Genomic DNA, 15152 nt, shown 5'->3' on the forward strand with positions numbered 1-15152 from the left:
CCACAGTATATGAACATATTTACAAACAACCACTCTGGCAGAAAAGTGTGCCCACAATGAAAGCACTCACATATGCACATGACTGCAAACTTGCAAGCACAACCTTCCTCCATAGAAACTGTCAGCAGGACCTCTCATCTCACCCAATGAAGTCACCCGTAGTAACACTGGTGGCGCCTGCACATCTGGCTAAGCTGCTGTTCTTTATATAGCCTTAAGCTTCAGGGGAGCTTCACATATTCTCACAGCCAAGGAGATTATGGTAGCTAACTACTTCACAGAGCAGCAGCACCACTGTTAGTGGTACTCAATGGAACGGACACTTCTGGTCAGGCTCATCTGCACAAGGGGAATTGCGCCAATGCTGGCGAAACCTCTGCAGAGTGGTGCCACCAAAGTTATACAGTTTGCGAGGTCATTCTACTCAAGAGGCACATTTGCACAGGGCAATCAATGAGATCTCAGATCCTCCTACTGATGAGCTGCAGGTCCTGGGTGGCTTTGGCAGGGCGCACATTTGCACTGCACACTCGACTTGAAGCAATCTGACTAGTTCAGGCTCACATTTACGCACGCATTATAAAAACACAATCAAATGCAAAACCCCAGAGGCAGGTGGGTGGCAGCTGCGCGACTCTTTTTCCACAGAACAGCCAGCGCATACTTTTCAGCATGGTATCTGCTCTTTATGGCCAAAGGCCCTGCAACTGTACACCTGGGAGCTCAAAAAGCCTGGGCGGGTCCGAGAATCACAGCAAGAGGCGAATCAGCACACAGGCTGCAAACACACCGAAAACAAATGAGCAGCCCAGGGGCTGCAATCCACAACAATGAAGGGGCCCTTTACTTTTGAAGCTGGGAAAGAGACAGCTGCGTTCGGCTATGGTATCAATAGCTGGCAAGGGGCGGCACTTCCTTCCCCTGTGTATTGCTGGCCATAAAATATCTGATGTCTTGAAAACAACGACTTGTTTCTCTGCTTGTCAAGCATGTTTCCTGCTCGGCCGTCTCACTCGATTGCGGGGTGTGGCATTCAGCTGCAGCCAACACCGCTGCAACAACCCATCCGATCATTCCATGCACCCTCAGGTGCAGATGCAGCGCAGCGCTGTCGGCAGCGAAGCTTCGTATCCAGTGACGGCTTCAAATCTGGTCTGTGGCATGCAGGGCTGATGCGAGGGCGCCAGGTGGCGGCTATCAGGCCAGCTTGGCGTCGTTGCTGACACCATTGGCGGCTGCGGCGTGCTCCTGGGTGACCTTGTACTCCTCGAACTCCACGGTGCCGGGCTGGTTGGCGATGGCTAGCTGGCGCCGCTCCTTGTCGGCCGCCCACTTCTTCCAGGCCCAGTGGCCCTTCCACACCAGGTGCATCTCCTCCTGCGCGGCAGAGATGGAGCATTTGATCAGAACGTGTTCAAAATTTGGAACCACGAAACTTTGCCAAGCCTTGAGCACCACACAGCCTGGAGGAACAGCAATTTGCACCCGTGCCATGATCCCTGACAGGCTGACCAGCTTCAGCTGTGGGCAACCCATGAGCTTTGGCCCATGCACGGCAATTAGTTGCGGGACAGTGCTAGCCAATGGTTTGGGCCTGTTTCGCACATTCAAGGGCAAAAGAGTGAGACCTGACTGCCACCTTCTGTCTATTGATGCTACCTGGCAGCCTAGCATTGGGCCGGCGACTAATGCAACCTCCTGTCAATCAAATGTGGCTGTCGAGCAGATGGCTGGGCAGCCACAGCGGTATCATGTGGTGACAGAAGGCAGCTCTTGACATTCTCATACAGATCGTCTTGCATTTGCAGGCAGAAATGTTCATGTCGGGCAGGAAAGAGAGATTCTGCTCACCAGGGGGATGCCCTTGGTCTCAGGGGTGAGCAGGATGATGAAGAGGGACATGACAACCACCCAGGCGGCGAAGAAGAGGAAGATGCCCCACTGCGCACACAGCCCATTTCATACTCTGCTATATGCGGCTTTGAACATCAACAGGCGTAGTTGAGCCATACATAAAAGGCCAATGCACCGCAGGTCGTCATGTGTTGATGAGATCAGAAGCAAGAAAGGATCGCACCCGCATGGAGCACAGCATGGACAGGAAGCTCTGGCCCACCACAAAGGTCATCTGCACATGACAAACAGCCCGGTCAGCGACTCTACAATCAAACGTACATTTAGCTGCCCGCAAGGTTGACAGTAGCATGTGCAGAGAACGAAGGCTTGTATACGCCATGCATGCAGTGACAGCAACCTCACCAGGAAGTTCATGAAGGTGGTGAGAGCATAGCCGGCCGAGCGGGTCTCCAGGGAGAGGACCTCGGAGGGCACCTGCACAGTGATCAAAGACAAGATCACGCATTGCACATGAATGTTGCTGAAACGCAGCGTGCAAGAAAATTTAGAAATTGACAGGCTCCTAGCTACGGTAGGGTGGAGGCATGCGATTATTTTAATCATTCAACATTCCATGCACGCACACCCATATCCAAAGGGGACGCATGCAAGGCGTCTGCAGCCACGTCTGCGAGGCCTACAAAAGTCCGCAGCCCAGTATTAGTTGTCCTCACATTGCATTAATTACCACACCCTCATGTATGTGCGAGTGATGGTGGAGGTGACTCACCAGCCAGGCCAGGGGGCCCCAGGACCAGGCAAAGCCAGCCACAAAGATGCAGACGACGGCGATGATGCCGACACCGACGCCGTATGGCACGGTGTCGCCCACCTTGCCTCCAAAGTACTGGTGCAGGAGCACGCCCATGGTGATCTCGGCAGCAATCATCTGCGCTCCACCTTGGTAGAACAAGGGCTGCACAGGCAAGAGCATGTCTCAGGAACACTGTTCCTGGCATAGTTGCACTCCGACTGCTTCACATGAAACACCCATGCACTCGTTCTCTCTCGACTTTGTCAATGGCAGCACACATGTGCGGTGCCCCCCAATATACAAAGCAAAACAAAATGCAAGAAGCGTAGCACAAATGGGTGAGAAATGTTGCTTGGACTAGTACAGTTGACGGCAAGAAAGAAAGTGCACACCTTGCGGCCGATCTTGTCCACGAGCGCTGCAAGAATACACAACATGTGTTCAAAATTCTGCCCCAAAATTACATACATTGGCATGCATGCAGCATAACATGTGGAAATAGCAAGTCACACATCCTCACGACATGTGTTTTTGTGATGTAGCCACACACACACACTCACTGGATGCTGTGCACTCTGGTGGCAGCCACACACACTCAAGTGAGTGTCCAGGTCAGCATCTCACCGACAGAGACGAAGGTGGTGCCGACGTTGACAGCGCCAGTGATGACGGTGGCCAGCAGAGCTCCATTCTTGTTGATGGTCTTGAAGATGATGGGTGCGTAGAACATGATACTGTTGATGCCTGCACAGGTCATACATCCCTTCAGAATACACCACAGGACACACAGTGTGTCTTGTTCAAGTCCTCTGAGCAGAAAGCATGCAGCACTGTCCCCAAGAAATGTGGTGGAAGGTGAGGTGAGGGTAGAAGGTGAGGCGAGGTTCACCAGTCCACTGCTGGAGGAAGGGGATGAAGAAGGCGATGACCAGCTCGGGGCGGTAGTCCTTCTTGCACAGGTTCCTCCAGGGAGTCTTGACCTGCAGCAGCATGCATGCCCTTGTTAGCAAATAAAACAGATCAAGCGCGGAGCCCGCCGGAGAAGGGAGCATGTGCCATCAATTGGTTGTCACCCACAGAGAGCCCTGTAGCTACCACGTTGGCCTATAGGTAGCTTGAAGAGGGTGAGCAGTTGCTGGCCCCACTTCGGAGGACGTACATGTGCAGAACATCAGCCATTTTAGGCAGAAACATGTGACCATCTGGATCCCAACTGTGCACTCCATGCTCAAGTTGCCGCACGCAACAGTCGTTTGACTGACCCATGCCATGGACGAAACACAGGTTGCCATTGCAGGCACATGAGTGAGAAGGGGGCATAAGAATTGCATGCATGCCATGGCAACTGTCAGCAAAGGGAGCGCATGTGAGCGCAGAGTAAGGGGCCAACATTGTTTCCCATGTGGCATGCATATTCCATCATTGCATGCCACTGCAACGAGGCAATATAGGCGAAAGGAAGGAGGAGCAGACCTGCGTGGCGATCTGCGCGGCGATTTTGATGTCATCAAACTCGTTGTCCACGTTCTCGGTCCCGCGGATCTTGACGAGGATGGCGCGCGCGCGGGCGTCGTGGCCGCGCTCCAGCAGAGAGTTGGGGGTCTCGGGCAGGAAGATGCCGCCCAGGGTCAGAATGATGGCTGGGACGATTGCCAGCGCCAGGGAGAGGCGCCAGCCACTGTCGCCAGGCATGTATTGCGTGCCTGCAGCAGTACAGCCTCCTGGAATGCTCGCACTTAATCTATGATGCATCCAGGCATGAATGCACCAGTCAGTTTGAAGGCTGAAGGAGAATGAGCACATTTGCAGAGTTGCCACAGCTCAAGCCCCTCTCAAAGATCGACAGTGCCAAAGGCTTCCATCAGCAGCTGGTTGCAAACCTACAGAGCTGGCTGATCTGTCTGCAAGACCGGCCATCGAGGCATCTGGGGACAAAGATTGCATGCTGGCGGTCAGGGAACAACATGCAGCATTGCTTGAGCAGGCCAGGGAGCCTCACCAAGGTTGATCAACTGGGCGACCAGGATGCCGATGGTGATGGACAGCTGGAACATGATGTTGAGCTGCCCGCGCACGTTCACAGGCGCCATCTCGGAGAGGTACACCGGTACAGACTGGGTCGCCAGACCTGCAGATTCACCACTGAGTTTATTGTCGGCTCATATTTGCAAAGGGAACAATACACTTGTGTTGCGCTGCATGTAAGTCTTTTCAAGCCCGTGTGCATGCCCTATGGCCTCTGACTATGGGTTGCCTTCCTGTGATATTGTCCAGAATGCACACTAGCGCGCGAGGCAAGGCTCAGGCCTCCCTCCTTGCAAGACACATCACGCAGAATCACGCACGATTGATGGAACATAGCCCAAAATGGGGTGCAGAAGGGAGATGTCATATGGGACATACCAACGCCGAAGCCGAGGACAACGCGACCAACCACGAGCTGGCCAAGCTCGAAGGCTGAGGCGGTCAGAACGGCGCCGATCATGAAGCAGATGCCTCCAATCAGCATAGTCTTGATGCGCCCAAACTTCCTGCAATCCCACAGACATCTCATCAAGAAGGCAAGACCTCAGCTTGACTCGAACCTCAATCATGTCATGGTGTCCCCACATTTCAATGTTGAAAGTGCACAAGAATACTATGAAATTTGGGGAAAGCAGGCAATAATAAAACATGCATGAGGAGCTGCTGCCACAATCGAAGAAGGTGGGCTGCACCTTGTGGTGAAGGAGCCTGCAAGGCCAGCAAAGGCTGCAGCCAGGAACAGGGAGGAGGTGAAGAGCTGGAGGCCAACATCACTGTAAGTGCAGTAGGCATCGCCTCCACTACTACTGCCGGCCTCTTCCTGGGCTGCCACGTGAGGGAAGAAACGCTTCAGGAAGCTGTCCATGCTTGTGACTCCCCCAGTGATACCCACATCATACCTGCAGCACCACATCACACTCTCTGAGCATGCCTCCAAGATGGGTGAGGGCACCAGGGCTTCCGAACATGCATAATAAATGTAAGGGTGGAACCTGCAGACCAGAGCCTGTTAATGGATCATGTGCCAGGGCAACTTGATAGTGATTTGAAGGGCGCACCCAAACAGCAGGCCTCCCATCCCAGCCACGATCGTCGCGAGCACCACATATCTGTTACAAGAAAAGTAGACTGGGTCAGTACACACGGACCAGGGCCAGGCACAACTTAGCCCACACTCGCGTAAACTTCACAGATCAGAGGAAGCAACGGCCCTGACTGCCACGTTCCACCAGTGGGCACTCAATTGGGATTGCTACCGACGGGGCTTCAACATCGGAATAACACAAATTGGCGCCAGACTCCGGGAAAGCAGGAATATAAAGGCATTTATTCCACCAGACCGGATCGTGGCAATGGCAGCTGCATATGGAGTGGGAACGGCTGACGGATGTCGGTCGGAATTCTAAAATTGAGACCAGAAGATCACTGCAGAGGACAACTCACAAGGTTAAATGTCCCTCGTACTGCTTGTAGTCTGTTGTCCTCGCCAATGGAAGCGCACCCCCGGCCATCTTGGCGCCTGCAGAAGCACAAAACCCCCATTCGAGTCAGCAAGCCATCAGAAGCAGCCACCCCTGACAGCTGCCCCAATTTACAGCTATGCAACATCCAGAAGCTCAGGAGCTTGAACGGCTGGCTGTAGGCATGAACAAGAACGCCAATGGCAAGACAATCCTGTGACGGCACAGGACAACTGCGTGCAATGTGCATCACTGCCGGCTGTCAAGCAGAAGAGACGCCAACGCGCGTCCGATAAAACTTTGAGTGACCGTGGGCATATATATAATTTCACAGCCTAGCATCCCAGAATACGCCAGCACCTCGCTTTACAGGGCCTAGGCAAAGAACCCTCCTGACACCCGTTGCTGAAACCTCTGGCGCGCCAATTCGGCTCCAACCTGCCGGCGGCTAGGATGATTAGAGCAAATATGCAACAACACCTCTCTGATAGATCATCATACGGCCTGGGGGCTTTCAGCCACCCAGAAAACGGAGAGGAGGTTTTCCAGGTATTCATCAGGGGCACTAGACACCTCGGCGGAGGTTCGGCACTGCCAGGCAATCTCCCCCTTTCTAAGCGGAGCAGACACTATCGGGTATGGAGCATTTATTGCAAGACGCAGAGCGTCGAAAGATGATTGATGGCAAGCGAGTAGTAGCCAAGCGATGTTTAGAGACGCACGGCTTGGCGGGCACCGATCTGCAGCAGCACGCACTCGCTGCAGAAGTCCAAGGCGTCGCCCCGCTCTTTAAGCCACTGCTTCCTCTATCCTCACTTTGCCCAACCCAGTTTCTACCAGTGCAAGAATTGGCGAAGTGACTCGTACGAGCGTCTCTTGCTCAGCTGGGTTTAGGCGAAGGCGAGTCCAAGTTTGGCTGCCGGATACACTCTCAGAGGCAGGGCTTCTCTGTTCGTTTGACACCTGTGAGTCACAGGCTGTGACAGCTCCGTTTGTCTTGATTCTTGCACATAAAGCTATAAAGTCCCAAATCAGTAAGTCGAAAGTAGCTTTTCAGATTTAAGGACCATCCCTGATAATCATGAGCTTACATATGCAAATACATGCCAGTTTTCAAGCCATGCTGTATATGTTATGCTAGTAGCGAGGTCTAGAGCAGTCCAACTATTGATTACCAAAGACCGTAAGACACAATGAAGCACCGCAGAAAACAATAGCCAATGCTGAACCAACCCCTCTCCCAAAAGTGCACTTTCCAGCCAAATTGAATCACACAGAATCAGTGTGAACCTTGGACGTCCCTTCTTGGCTACTGTCTTCAAATGCAATTTGCACCCAATTGGCATACACTGTCACAGCACGGTGCCAGCTGCCAACTAGCGCTAGAACCTGTGTGAACACAGCTCATTGCCAAACTTTGACAGTGCCATCTGTGGATGATGTGAGCAGCAGATTGCCGTCAGGGTGCATTGCTAGAGAGCATACAACGCCGCTGTGTGCCTGGAAGGACTCCACCATTGTCTCCTCCACCAAGTCCCAGTAGCACACCCGGCCTGCACTCAGCAAACATGCAGGATGAGATCACAGGGGAAATTACTTTTGTACAGCAGAGCCTGAATGATTGCAAACATGAGAAAGTCCCGGGAGAGATTGCTAGTGACTATCCGAGGCTCATGATGTTGAAGGTCTGCACCGCGGAAAGTGCAGTAATCGATCTGTGCAGAATGAAAGATTGCATACCGTCTTCAGAGCCGCTCAGCACATGCGCATCTGATGGCGTCAACGAGCAGTCCATCTTGGCTGACTCTTGCTTGTGACCTGCGCCACAGCATGCACACAACGGTTGTGTCACAACCCCCTCACTGAAATGGCAAATCAAGCATTAGCGATCCGCTTCCAGCAGCAATGGATCTCTGAAGAGAAGCCAATGTTAAGCCACCGGCTTCGCTGTTGCTGTGGCATTTGACCACATGACAACAAGACTGCGCACATGCGATGGAACATACCATCACATGACAACACAAAGACTGCATACCTTTATACTCAGCCAGCAGTTCGCCACTGCCCTTGTCCAGCAGCCGCAGCCGCGCATCCAGACAGGAAGCCAGCACGCAGTTGCCGTCATTCGAAAGCGCCATCGAAGTCACGGCTGCATGCATCTGGTCCACGTACGCGCAGCCGCCGCGCACGTCAAATCGCCGCACCGTGCCATCCACGCTGGACGCCATGATCTCTGCGCTGGAGCATGCACACAGGAGACAATCATTCAGAACGGCATGCAACTTGACATTTGTGGTAGCTTGTGCTGCTGTTTAGAGACGGTTATCACCCTCACAGAAGTTCGATCTGGATATTTGTCACAATCCCCTGTGAGCATGCTGTGGACTTGTCAAAAGATGATGACAGCTGGGGCCACCTCCGGCAGAATATCCGTAAGATATGCATGCAATGAAAGACTTTCCATGGCTACAGAAGCTTGAATGCTTCATACAAAATGCTTTTAGTGAGATACCCATCGGGAAGCCCTTGCCTCACAATAGAAGCAAGCACTGAACCAGAGGGTGGTGGCTGCACAGCATGCATGACAGAGGGGGCGCACTTGGCAGAGACAGCGACAGACGTGACAGAGTCAGCAAAGGACTTGATGGTCTGGATGGCATCAAAGGAGCGGGAGCGCATGTCCCACACGCGCACTGACTGATCATAGCCCCCTGTCACCAGCGTTGCCTCCCCTGGGCCCAGGCACACCTGCATGCGCAGTCCAGCTTCTGTGCTATTATTGATATCGTTACACGCCATTCCTGCCAAGAGGCAGGGTGCGTCTGCAGACAAGCTACAGCTGAAGGCTGCCAGAATCCTACCCCTTTTTGGACTCGCCAAGTCCAAGCCAGACCCAGTCCACCGTAAACCTCCTGTATCCCAACTCCTATATTGATCTACACTCTCCTCGTGTGCAGACCGCTTTCACACGACCACTTGGCAAGGCTTGCCAGGAACTTGCTTTACTTCTTCACAACCCAATTTGCTGGGTGCGACATGTGATGTCCCCAGTAGGAACACAGGTCTGATGGCAAGTGGGATGTTGCCCAAATGATCGGCTCACCGAGTTGACCACGCCATCGTGGCCTCGGAGCTTCCTGATCGTCCGCCCAGTCCCCACATCCCACAGAAATATCTGCCGGTCCCCACCGCAGGAGGCAAACCTGAAGTATGCACAATGCAGTAGTCATTGCAACCTTTATGGTTTCCTGCATGTGTGGTGCTCTGGGTGCATGGCTTGTATCTGCAAGATGTATGTGTAAGCCCCTCACAATTTGGAGGCACATGAAGCTGCAGACAGGGTGATAGAAATACAGTTCAATCAAGAGTGTTTGCGCACTTGCTGTTGTCTGCGCAGACGACGGCATCCCTGACATCATAGCCATGACCTGCAAAGGAAAAATGTTAGTAACCGAAAATTTGGATAAGGTCAGCATGCTAGCAAATAACATTGCTAATGCAATTGCGGGTCTACAGTTGGCAACCATCACACCTGCGTATGTTTTGATCAGGAGTCCTCGGTGCGGGTTCCAAAGTCTGATGGAACGATCCTGCGGTGCAACCACAGTCAGCATTATACACAGCTCTTTTGAATGGGTGGCAGAAAGAATTGAAGGTAATGTTCCTGCTCACCTTCCCACAAGACAGGCAGTAGGTGCCAGCCTTATTGAATCTGACCGCAAGCACAGGACCATCATGGCCTTTCAGGCAGAATATCTCCTCCTTTGGAAGTGTCTCTCTGTCGTTGTCTGCATCTGACATGGTGCTGGGCACGCAAAAAGATCGGATCTGGAGGCATCACTACATGTCAAAAGCCTACATCGGAGTGTTCGATGGACGCTGTACAGCTTCCACAAAATTGACTGATAGCTTTCAAATTGATAGGAATTAGTTCTTTGTCGATTCTGAGTGTCTAGTGATCAACGAGTGCAGAAAAAGCTATTTTGGAATTGTTTTTGGGCACTTCTTGCCTAACAAGTCTGTCGTGATTCAGATGCTCTCTTCTGCACTCGATTTCTTTAGAAGAGTTTAGAGAGTCTCGAGCAACGGCCAAACGATCCAGAAATACAGATGTCCCGTGCTCACATCCTGCACGCACGTGCGAACAATGCGCTGAACTTGGAGTGCTTTGCACGGGCGCACGAACTAAAATTGATTTTATAGGTTCCTGCAAGCGTAATGCAAGGCCTTCTGCAGCGATCGACGAGAGCCTTGCTGCTAAGCAAGCTGCTGAACTTGCATACTCACCTTGCACCAGTTTGCTTACAAGAACCAGTGTCTCTGCCAGCAGCTGCTTGGAGGCATTGGTTGATGTACCAAGCTAGAAATTCTTCACAAGAAGCCAACGGCGACACATCGAAGATCGCTTGCCTCAATGATGTTCGAGGCGTCCTGCACCTCGGTGGAGAAGACATCCATCATTTCCTCAACGTGCGCAAAGATGGTCCAGTTTGTGAGCTTTTCTCACAAACATATGCGAACGGCATCAAATCATCGTTGCTTGTGCAGGGCATCATCACCAATGACCCCAACCTCTTGCAGAAAGGGGGCAAGGACGTGATCTACACAGCCTTCCTCAATGCTCAGGGCCGTTTTCTGCATGATGCCTTCTTATATGCGACTGGTAAGCATCTCAGAAGACAACAAGTAATTCAAAGTCGCCAATTTGCCTTGCAGCTCGTGTGTCTAGATGTAGGGGCATGGCATGCATCAACGTGCTGGTCTGCATGCGCAGGCGAGCCGTTTGGCATGCTTGCTGATGTGGACAAAGCGCACATGCCGGCACTTCTGCGGCTCCTTAGGATGTGAGTCAACCTCTGATCGCACAACAGTCTGGAGTTGCAATCCTCACCATGTCTCCAGCATAGATGATCTTGCGGTGGCCGTTGGCTGAGCAGAACATGGCTGCTGCAAACACAGGTACAAGCTCAGAGCCAAGGTGGATGTCAGGGATGTGTCCGACAGCTTCGATGTATGGGCTCGCTTTGGCAGTGCAAGCAGCAGCAAAGCTTTGGAAGGTGCCTCCTTCTCCCATCTTGAAGCCATCTACTGTGCAGCTATGCAGAGCACCTGCAGCAAGAGACAGGATGCAGGGATGCCCGCGCAATCACTGGTGCATGACTCATTAACCTCGGAATTTGGTCCTCCGAGGGGAGATAGCAGACCGCTGAGCATTCTGACTTCTGCAGATGGCTGGCCTTTGGATCCAAGGACGCCGGAGCTTGGGCAGCGCACAATCCTGCCAAAGAGTGCGGAAGCTGCCCTGGAGCTGCCCGCTGCAGACCAGGAGGAATACCGGCAGTGGCGCCACAGCCTGGGCATTGCTGAGGGGCCCTCCGAAATCCCCCCAGGCGCGCACCCAATGCCATGTCACATCCTTGAATTCACTTGATCTCTCTATTCAGAAAAATTTCCCGTACCTTTATTGAGGTGCTCTTACGGGTAAAAGTCCTCAGCTCTGTTTGCCTTTAAGTGCATTGCTGCAACAGCACGTCTATGGTCTGTTGAGTGGTTTCAGAGCCCACATGGCATGCAACGCTGGCTTGCCATCAGGTGGAAAGATTCAAACACTTCTGGCTTATTTGCATAAACATACATGAAAGTGTGGGGACAATCGCGCAGGGTCGGCAATTCCCCTGGAGTACAACTTGGACGGCCTGAACGCGATCTCTTTCACCAAGGGCTGCTACGTTGGACAGGAGCTCATCGCCAGGACGCACTTCAGAGGAGTCGTGCGCAAACGGCTTCTCCCTGTGACCTCTGAGGACCCTCCTGGTGAGATTAATTCGTATAATTTATCTTGTTGGCTCCCAGATATGTTTGCAGGCACTTGAAATTCCAGACAGAGCCGTAGGCCTTGATTCTGACGAAGTTTCCAGCTTGCTGCATGCTTAGTCATACTGGTATACGTCTCAAGGTACCTAGCAACGCAATGTGCATACCAAGAATTCTTCTGCTGTTGCAGTGACCTGCACTTGCACACAATTTTTGGTCTGCATGTTGCACTGACCCTTGTCTCCCCTTTTTGTGCAGGGGTTTTGGAGGAGGGCATGGACGTGTATGCAGAGGGGTCAGCGCGGCCAGCCGGCAAAGTAGCGGTGTCATCAGACGGCGGCGGCCGCGCGCTGGCGCTGCTGCGGCTTCAGGCGGCGTTTGGCGGCCAGCCGCTGAGGGCCGGGTCCAAAGAGGGGCCGGTGTTGAGCGCGCATCGGCCCTCCTGGTGGCCCCCTGGCTGGGGCAGGGAAGAGGAGCAGCCGCAGTCATGATCCAGCCGCTGACACCCTGCTACTATGAACCGCAATAATTCTGATGTCTGCCACGCTGTCTTGTGTTGTTGCAGCAGCTTTGGTTGTGCCTGCAGCAAGGTTGCAAATTGTGGCAAGCTGCAGTGTTAGCTTTGATCAAATTGTAAACCTGTTGCCGTTCAGTGGATGGCTGCTGCCATGACATGCTAGTCTAGACACACTGCAATGGAAGGCCTTGTTTGGAGACAGTATGCACAGAAGGTGGGACCTCTGACGAGTTGATGTACCGCCATTGCGGGTGGCACTGCCATGGCATGAGGCCCCAGCCAGCGCACTGCCATGCATATGCAGACATTTGAATTTCGGTAGTGCCAAATTGGAACTTTAATTTGATACACCCAAGATATATATGTAGGCCATGCATCCGCACGCAGTACTACTACAAAATATGCTCCAACAGGCAGGTAAGTGGCTTCAATATGACCCGATGACAATCATGCTTGGTCGAGTGTTGCACCTAATTCTGCTATTCCCAATGCTATACCATTTGCCACACATGCATGCCAACATTATGGCCCAAGCTCTTGAAGAGCTGCTCTTCCCTTTCCCACACCGAACACGGGCAACGAGGGGTGGCAGCCAGCTACCAGGTCCCACCCTATCTGCAGAGGGGGAGAGGAAGGTGGTAGGTAGCTGCCACCCCCGAGGAAGCCGGAAGCTGGTGAATATTGGCGCGATGATAAGGCGCTCGTGGACCCTGCGGAAGATCTCAAACATCCAGCAAAACTCAGAGCTTCTACTATCGATCAAACTTTCAGCTATCAACCGCCAACCAACGTCAACCAACAACTAACACAAAATGACTGCCGGAGACGTGAGTGCTTCTCCCTCCCTTCGTTTCTTTTGCACATCCCGAGCAAAGTGGCCAGGCTGTGCTCGGGTCTAGGTGGAATGCTGTGTTGGCACTTGAGAACTGGTGTGAACAAAGTGTGATGACTTGCAAGCTCTCGCCTGTGGTGCTTTCACCCTCACGCGATAGGAGTGCTTTGATGAGGGTCCGAGGTAGAGGCGGTTTCGGCCGAGCGTGACAGATTCTGCCTCTACGCTGCTGTCTAGGAATAAATGTCGACAGTGTTGGGACATTCGTTGGCACAATTTCAACTAGGCAAGGTTAGATTTTGCTTGGAGGTTCGGGGTTCGGGCAGATCTTGTTTTCTTGTCTGCCAGCTGACACGGACGCTTCTCTTCTGAGCTGGAACTTGCTCTCTCACAAGCATTGCTTTCTTTTCGCAGAAGCACAACATGAAGGAGTCCGTCCCAGGGACTGATGAGCACTCCCTGACCCACCCCACCCGTCCGTCCGGCCTCGCTGGCGTGAAGCAGACCATCAAGGAGCACCTGCCCGGTAAGGACGCACACTCCAGCACTGATGTATGACGTTACATGCTGTTTATTCCTTAGTGTCTGTACGCTTGCATGCTTTAGCTTTTGAAGAGCAGCATCCGAGGATTTGATCGGCCATTGCAGGCACCGACGCCCACAGGCACCGCACCCAGGACGTTGGCGAGAACGCCAAGGAGCTGCTTCCCGGTGAGCCTAAATTCCTCAACAAAGTTCCACGTTCAATCTTCAGCGTGCAGCCATTCACATTCACAGAAGCCGGGGTTTCTGACTGTACCTACTTGGATAGACCTACTTGAAGTGCTAAGAAAGACATGTACTGATCTAGTGTGATTGTATGCAGGCACCCACGAGAACCAGAAGGCCACCGAAAGTACCGGGGAGCAGGTCAAGCGCCACCTCCCAGGCACCAAGGAGCACCACACCGCCAACGAGAACCCCTTGGAGAAGGTGAATTCACCTCTCCATGTTCAAGCCTTTCTGTCCCTGTGGTCAGTACCTTCTGCTGCTAGCAAGGCAGCTCTGCATTTATGTTTCCTGCCACTGTTACAGAACCTGATGTTGATTGTCCGGTCGTGGTGGACTCCAGTGGTAGGCAGCTTCTATCGTATGCCATGCCTACTGCTGAAAGGGAAAGAGCATGTATCAACCTCTTGTCAGCAATTCTAGGCTGTTATGTATGCTGAGATATCTGTTGTGGCTGTGCAGATCGCCAAGAACATCCCAGGCACTGCTGAGCACCAGGAGCACAAGAACCGCATCTGAGCACCCTCGATGCACACCACCATGCACACCGTCTGTGCAGCAATTTTGATTATCCTGTGATTCGCAACCTTGAGCTTCCAGCTAGCATACTGTGCTGCATCCTGGCGCAATTTGATGTGCTGTTGCCTGTACGCAATGTATGATGCTTGCATGCAGTGTTGTTTGGATGCATGCCTGACCGCGCAAACGCATATGGATTTTTGTACAGACTGTAGTGGTTCTGCAACATGGATCAGGCACAGTCCTGATGACTACCGATGTCTCGCTGCACATTTGTAACAGATATCGCACCCTAATGTGACATTGATCGTGAAGAAGACCCAGCATCCCCAGAAGCAGATCTGCATTTGGTACTGTGCATACCTTGGACAGCATTTAAAAATATCAGTGCAGATAAGCTATTGCATGCAATCGCACAACATCTGCAGTGCAGCTGATGCATGTTGCTGCAATGCTGTTTGACATCGATATCATCACACACCTCTTCGTCGGTTTTATCTGTTGTTATCATCAACGGATGACAACCACAACCTATCAAGCTGAGAAGACTACCTTGAGAACAATCTT

At 52.5% G+C, this 15152-nt stretch overlaps 3 protein-coding genes across 3 annotated transcripts; 1 reads left to right on the plus strand and 2 right to left on the minus strand.

The window, feature by feature from the left end:
* Window positions 1-5: 5 nt before the first annotated feature.
* COCSUDRAFT_27364 (general substrate transporter) lies at window positions 6-6965 on the minus strand. The gene is made up of 15 exons (XM_005650133.1): window positions 6858-6965; window positions 6119-6194; window positions 5734-5784; window positions 5368-5574; window positions 5054-5181; window positions 4650-4778; window positions 4124-4353; window positions 3540-3630; window positions 3275-3394; window positions 3043-3068; window positions 2627-2812; window positions 2260-2331; window positions 2078-2128; window positions 1852-1941; window positions 6-1377 (listed from the first exon to the last, which is right to left on the minus strand). The coding sequence occupies exons 2-15, from the start codon at window positions 6184-6186 to the stop codon at window positions 1198-1200; spliced, it is 1629 nt and encodes a 542-aa protein (XP_005650190.1). The 5' UTR covers window positions 6187-6194; window positions 6858-6965; the 3' UTR covers window positions 6-1197.
* A 241-nt stretch (window positions 6966-7206) lies between these two features.
* On the minus strand, window positions 7207-9936 carry COCSUDRAFT_27367 (WD40 repeat-like protein; the record flags this gene model as incomplete). Its single annotated transcript, XM_005650134.1, has 8 exons — window positions 7207-7688; window positions 7876-7953; window positions 8171-8373; window positions 8735-8883; window positions 9239-9338; window positions 9515-9563; window positions 9668-9725; window positions 9808-9936. 8 exons carry the CDS (start codon window positions 9934-9936, stop codon window positions 7540-7542), a joined length of 915 nt encoding a protein of 304 aa, XP_005650191.1. The 3' UTR covers window positions 7207-7539.
* A 613-nt stretch (window positions 9937-10549) lies between these two features.
* Window positions 10550-14879, plus strand: COCSUDRAFT_46321 (Aminomethyltransferase folate-binding domain-containing protein; the record flags this gene model as incomplete). The annotated part of the gene is made up of 12 exons (XM_005650135.1): window positions 10550-10627; window positions 10684-10798; window positions 10910-10979; window positions 11095-11192; window positions 11364-11543; window positions 11797-11949; window positions 12208-12394; window positions 12835-12883; window positions 13713-13824; window positions 13947-14009; window positions 14164-14270; window positions 14529-14879. The coding sequence occupies 12 exons, from the start codon at window positions 10550-10552 to the stop codon at window positions 14583-14585; spliced, it is 1269 nt and encodes a 422-aa protein (XP_005650192.1). The 3' UTR covers window positions 14586-14879.
* Between the last annotated feature and the right edge of the window lie 273 nt (window positions 14880-15152).

This window comes from Coccomyxa subellipsoidea (assembly GCF_000258705.1).
Source record: "Coccomyxa subellipsoidea C-169, whole genome shotgun sequence".
Classification (NCBI taxonomy): domain Eukaryota; kingdom Viridiplantae; phylum Chlorophyta; class Trebouxiophyceae; family Coccomyxaceae; genus Coccomyxa; species Coccomyxa subellipsoidea.

Bases quoted from the DNA above. Each gene is read 5' to 3' on its own strand.
- COCSUDRAFT_27364 (XM_005650133.1), bottom strand. From the start codon at position 6,186: ATGGCCGGGGGTGCGCTTCCATTGGCGAGGACAACAGACTACAAGCAG. The intron at 2,332-2,626 runs GTGAGTCACCTC...ATCACTGTGCAG, and splicing joins GGGGCCCCCTGGCCTGGCTG to GTGCCCTCCGAGGTCCTCTC. The intron at 1,942-2,077 runs GTGCGATCCTTT...CTGTGTGCGCAG, and splicing joins CCATGCTGTGCTCCATGCGG to TGGGGCATCTTCCTCTTCTT.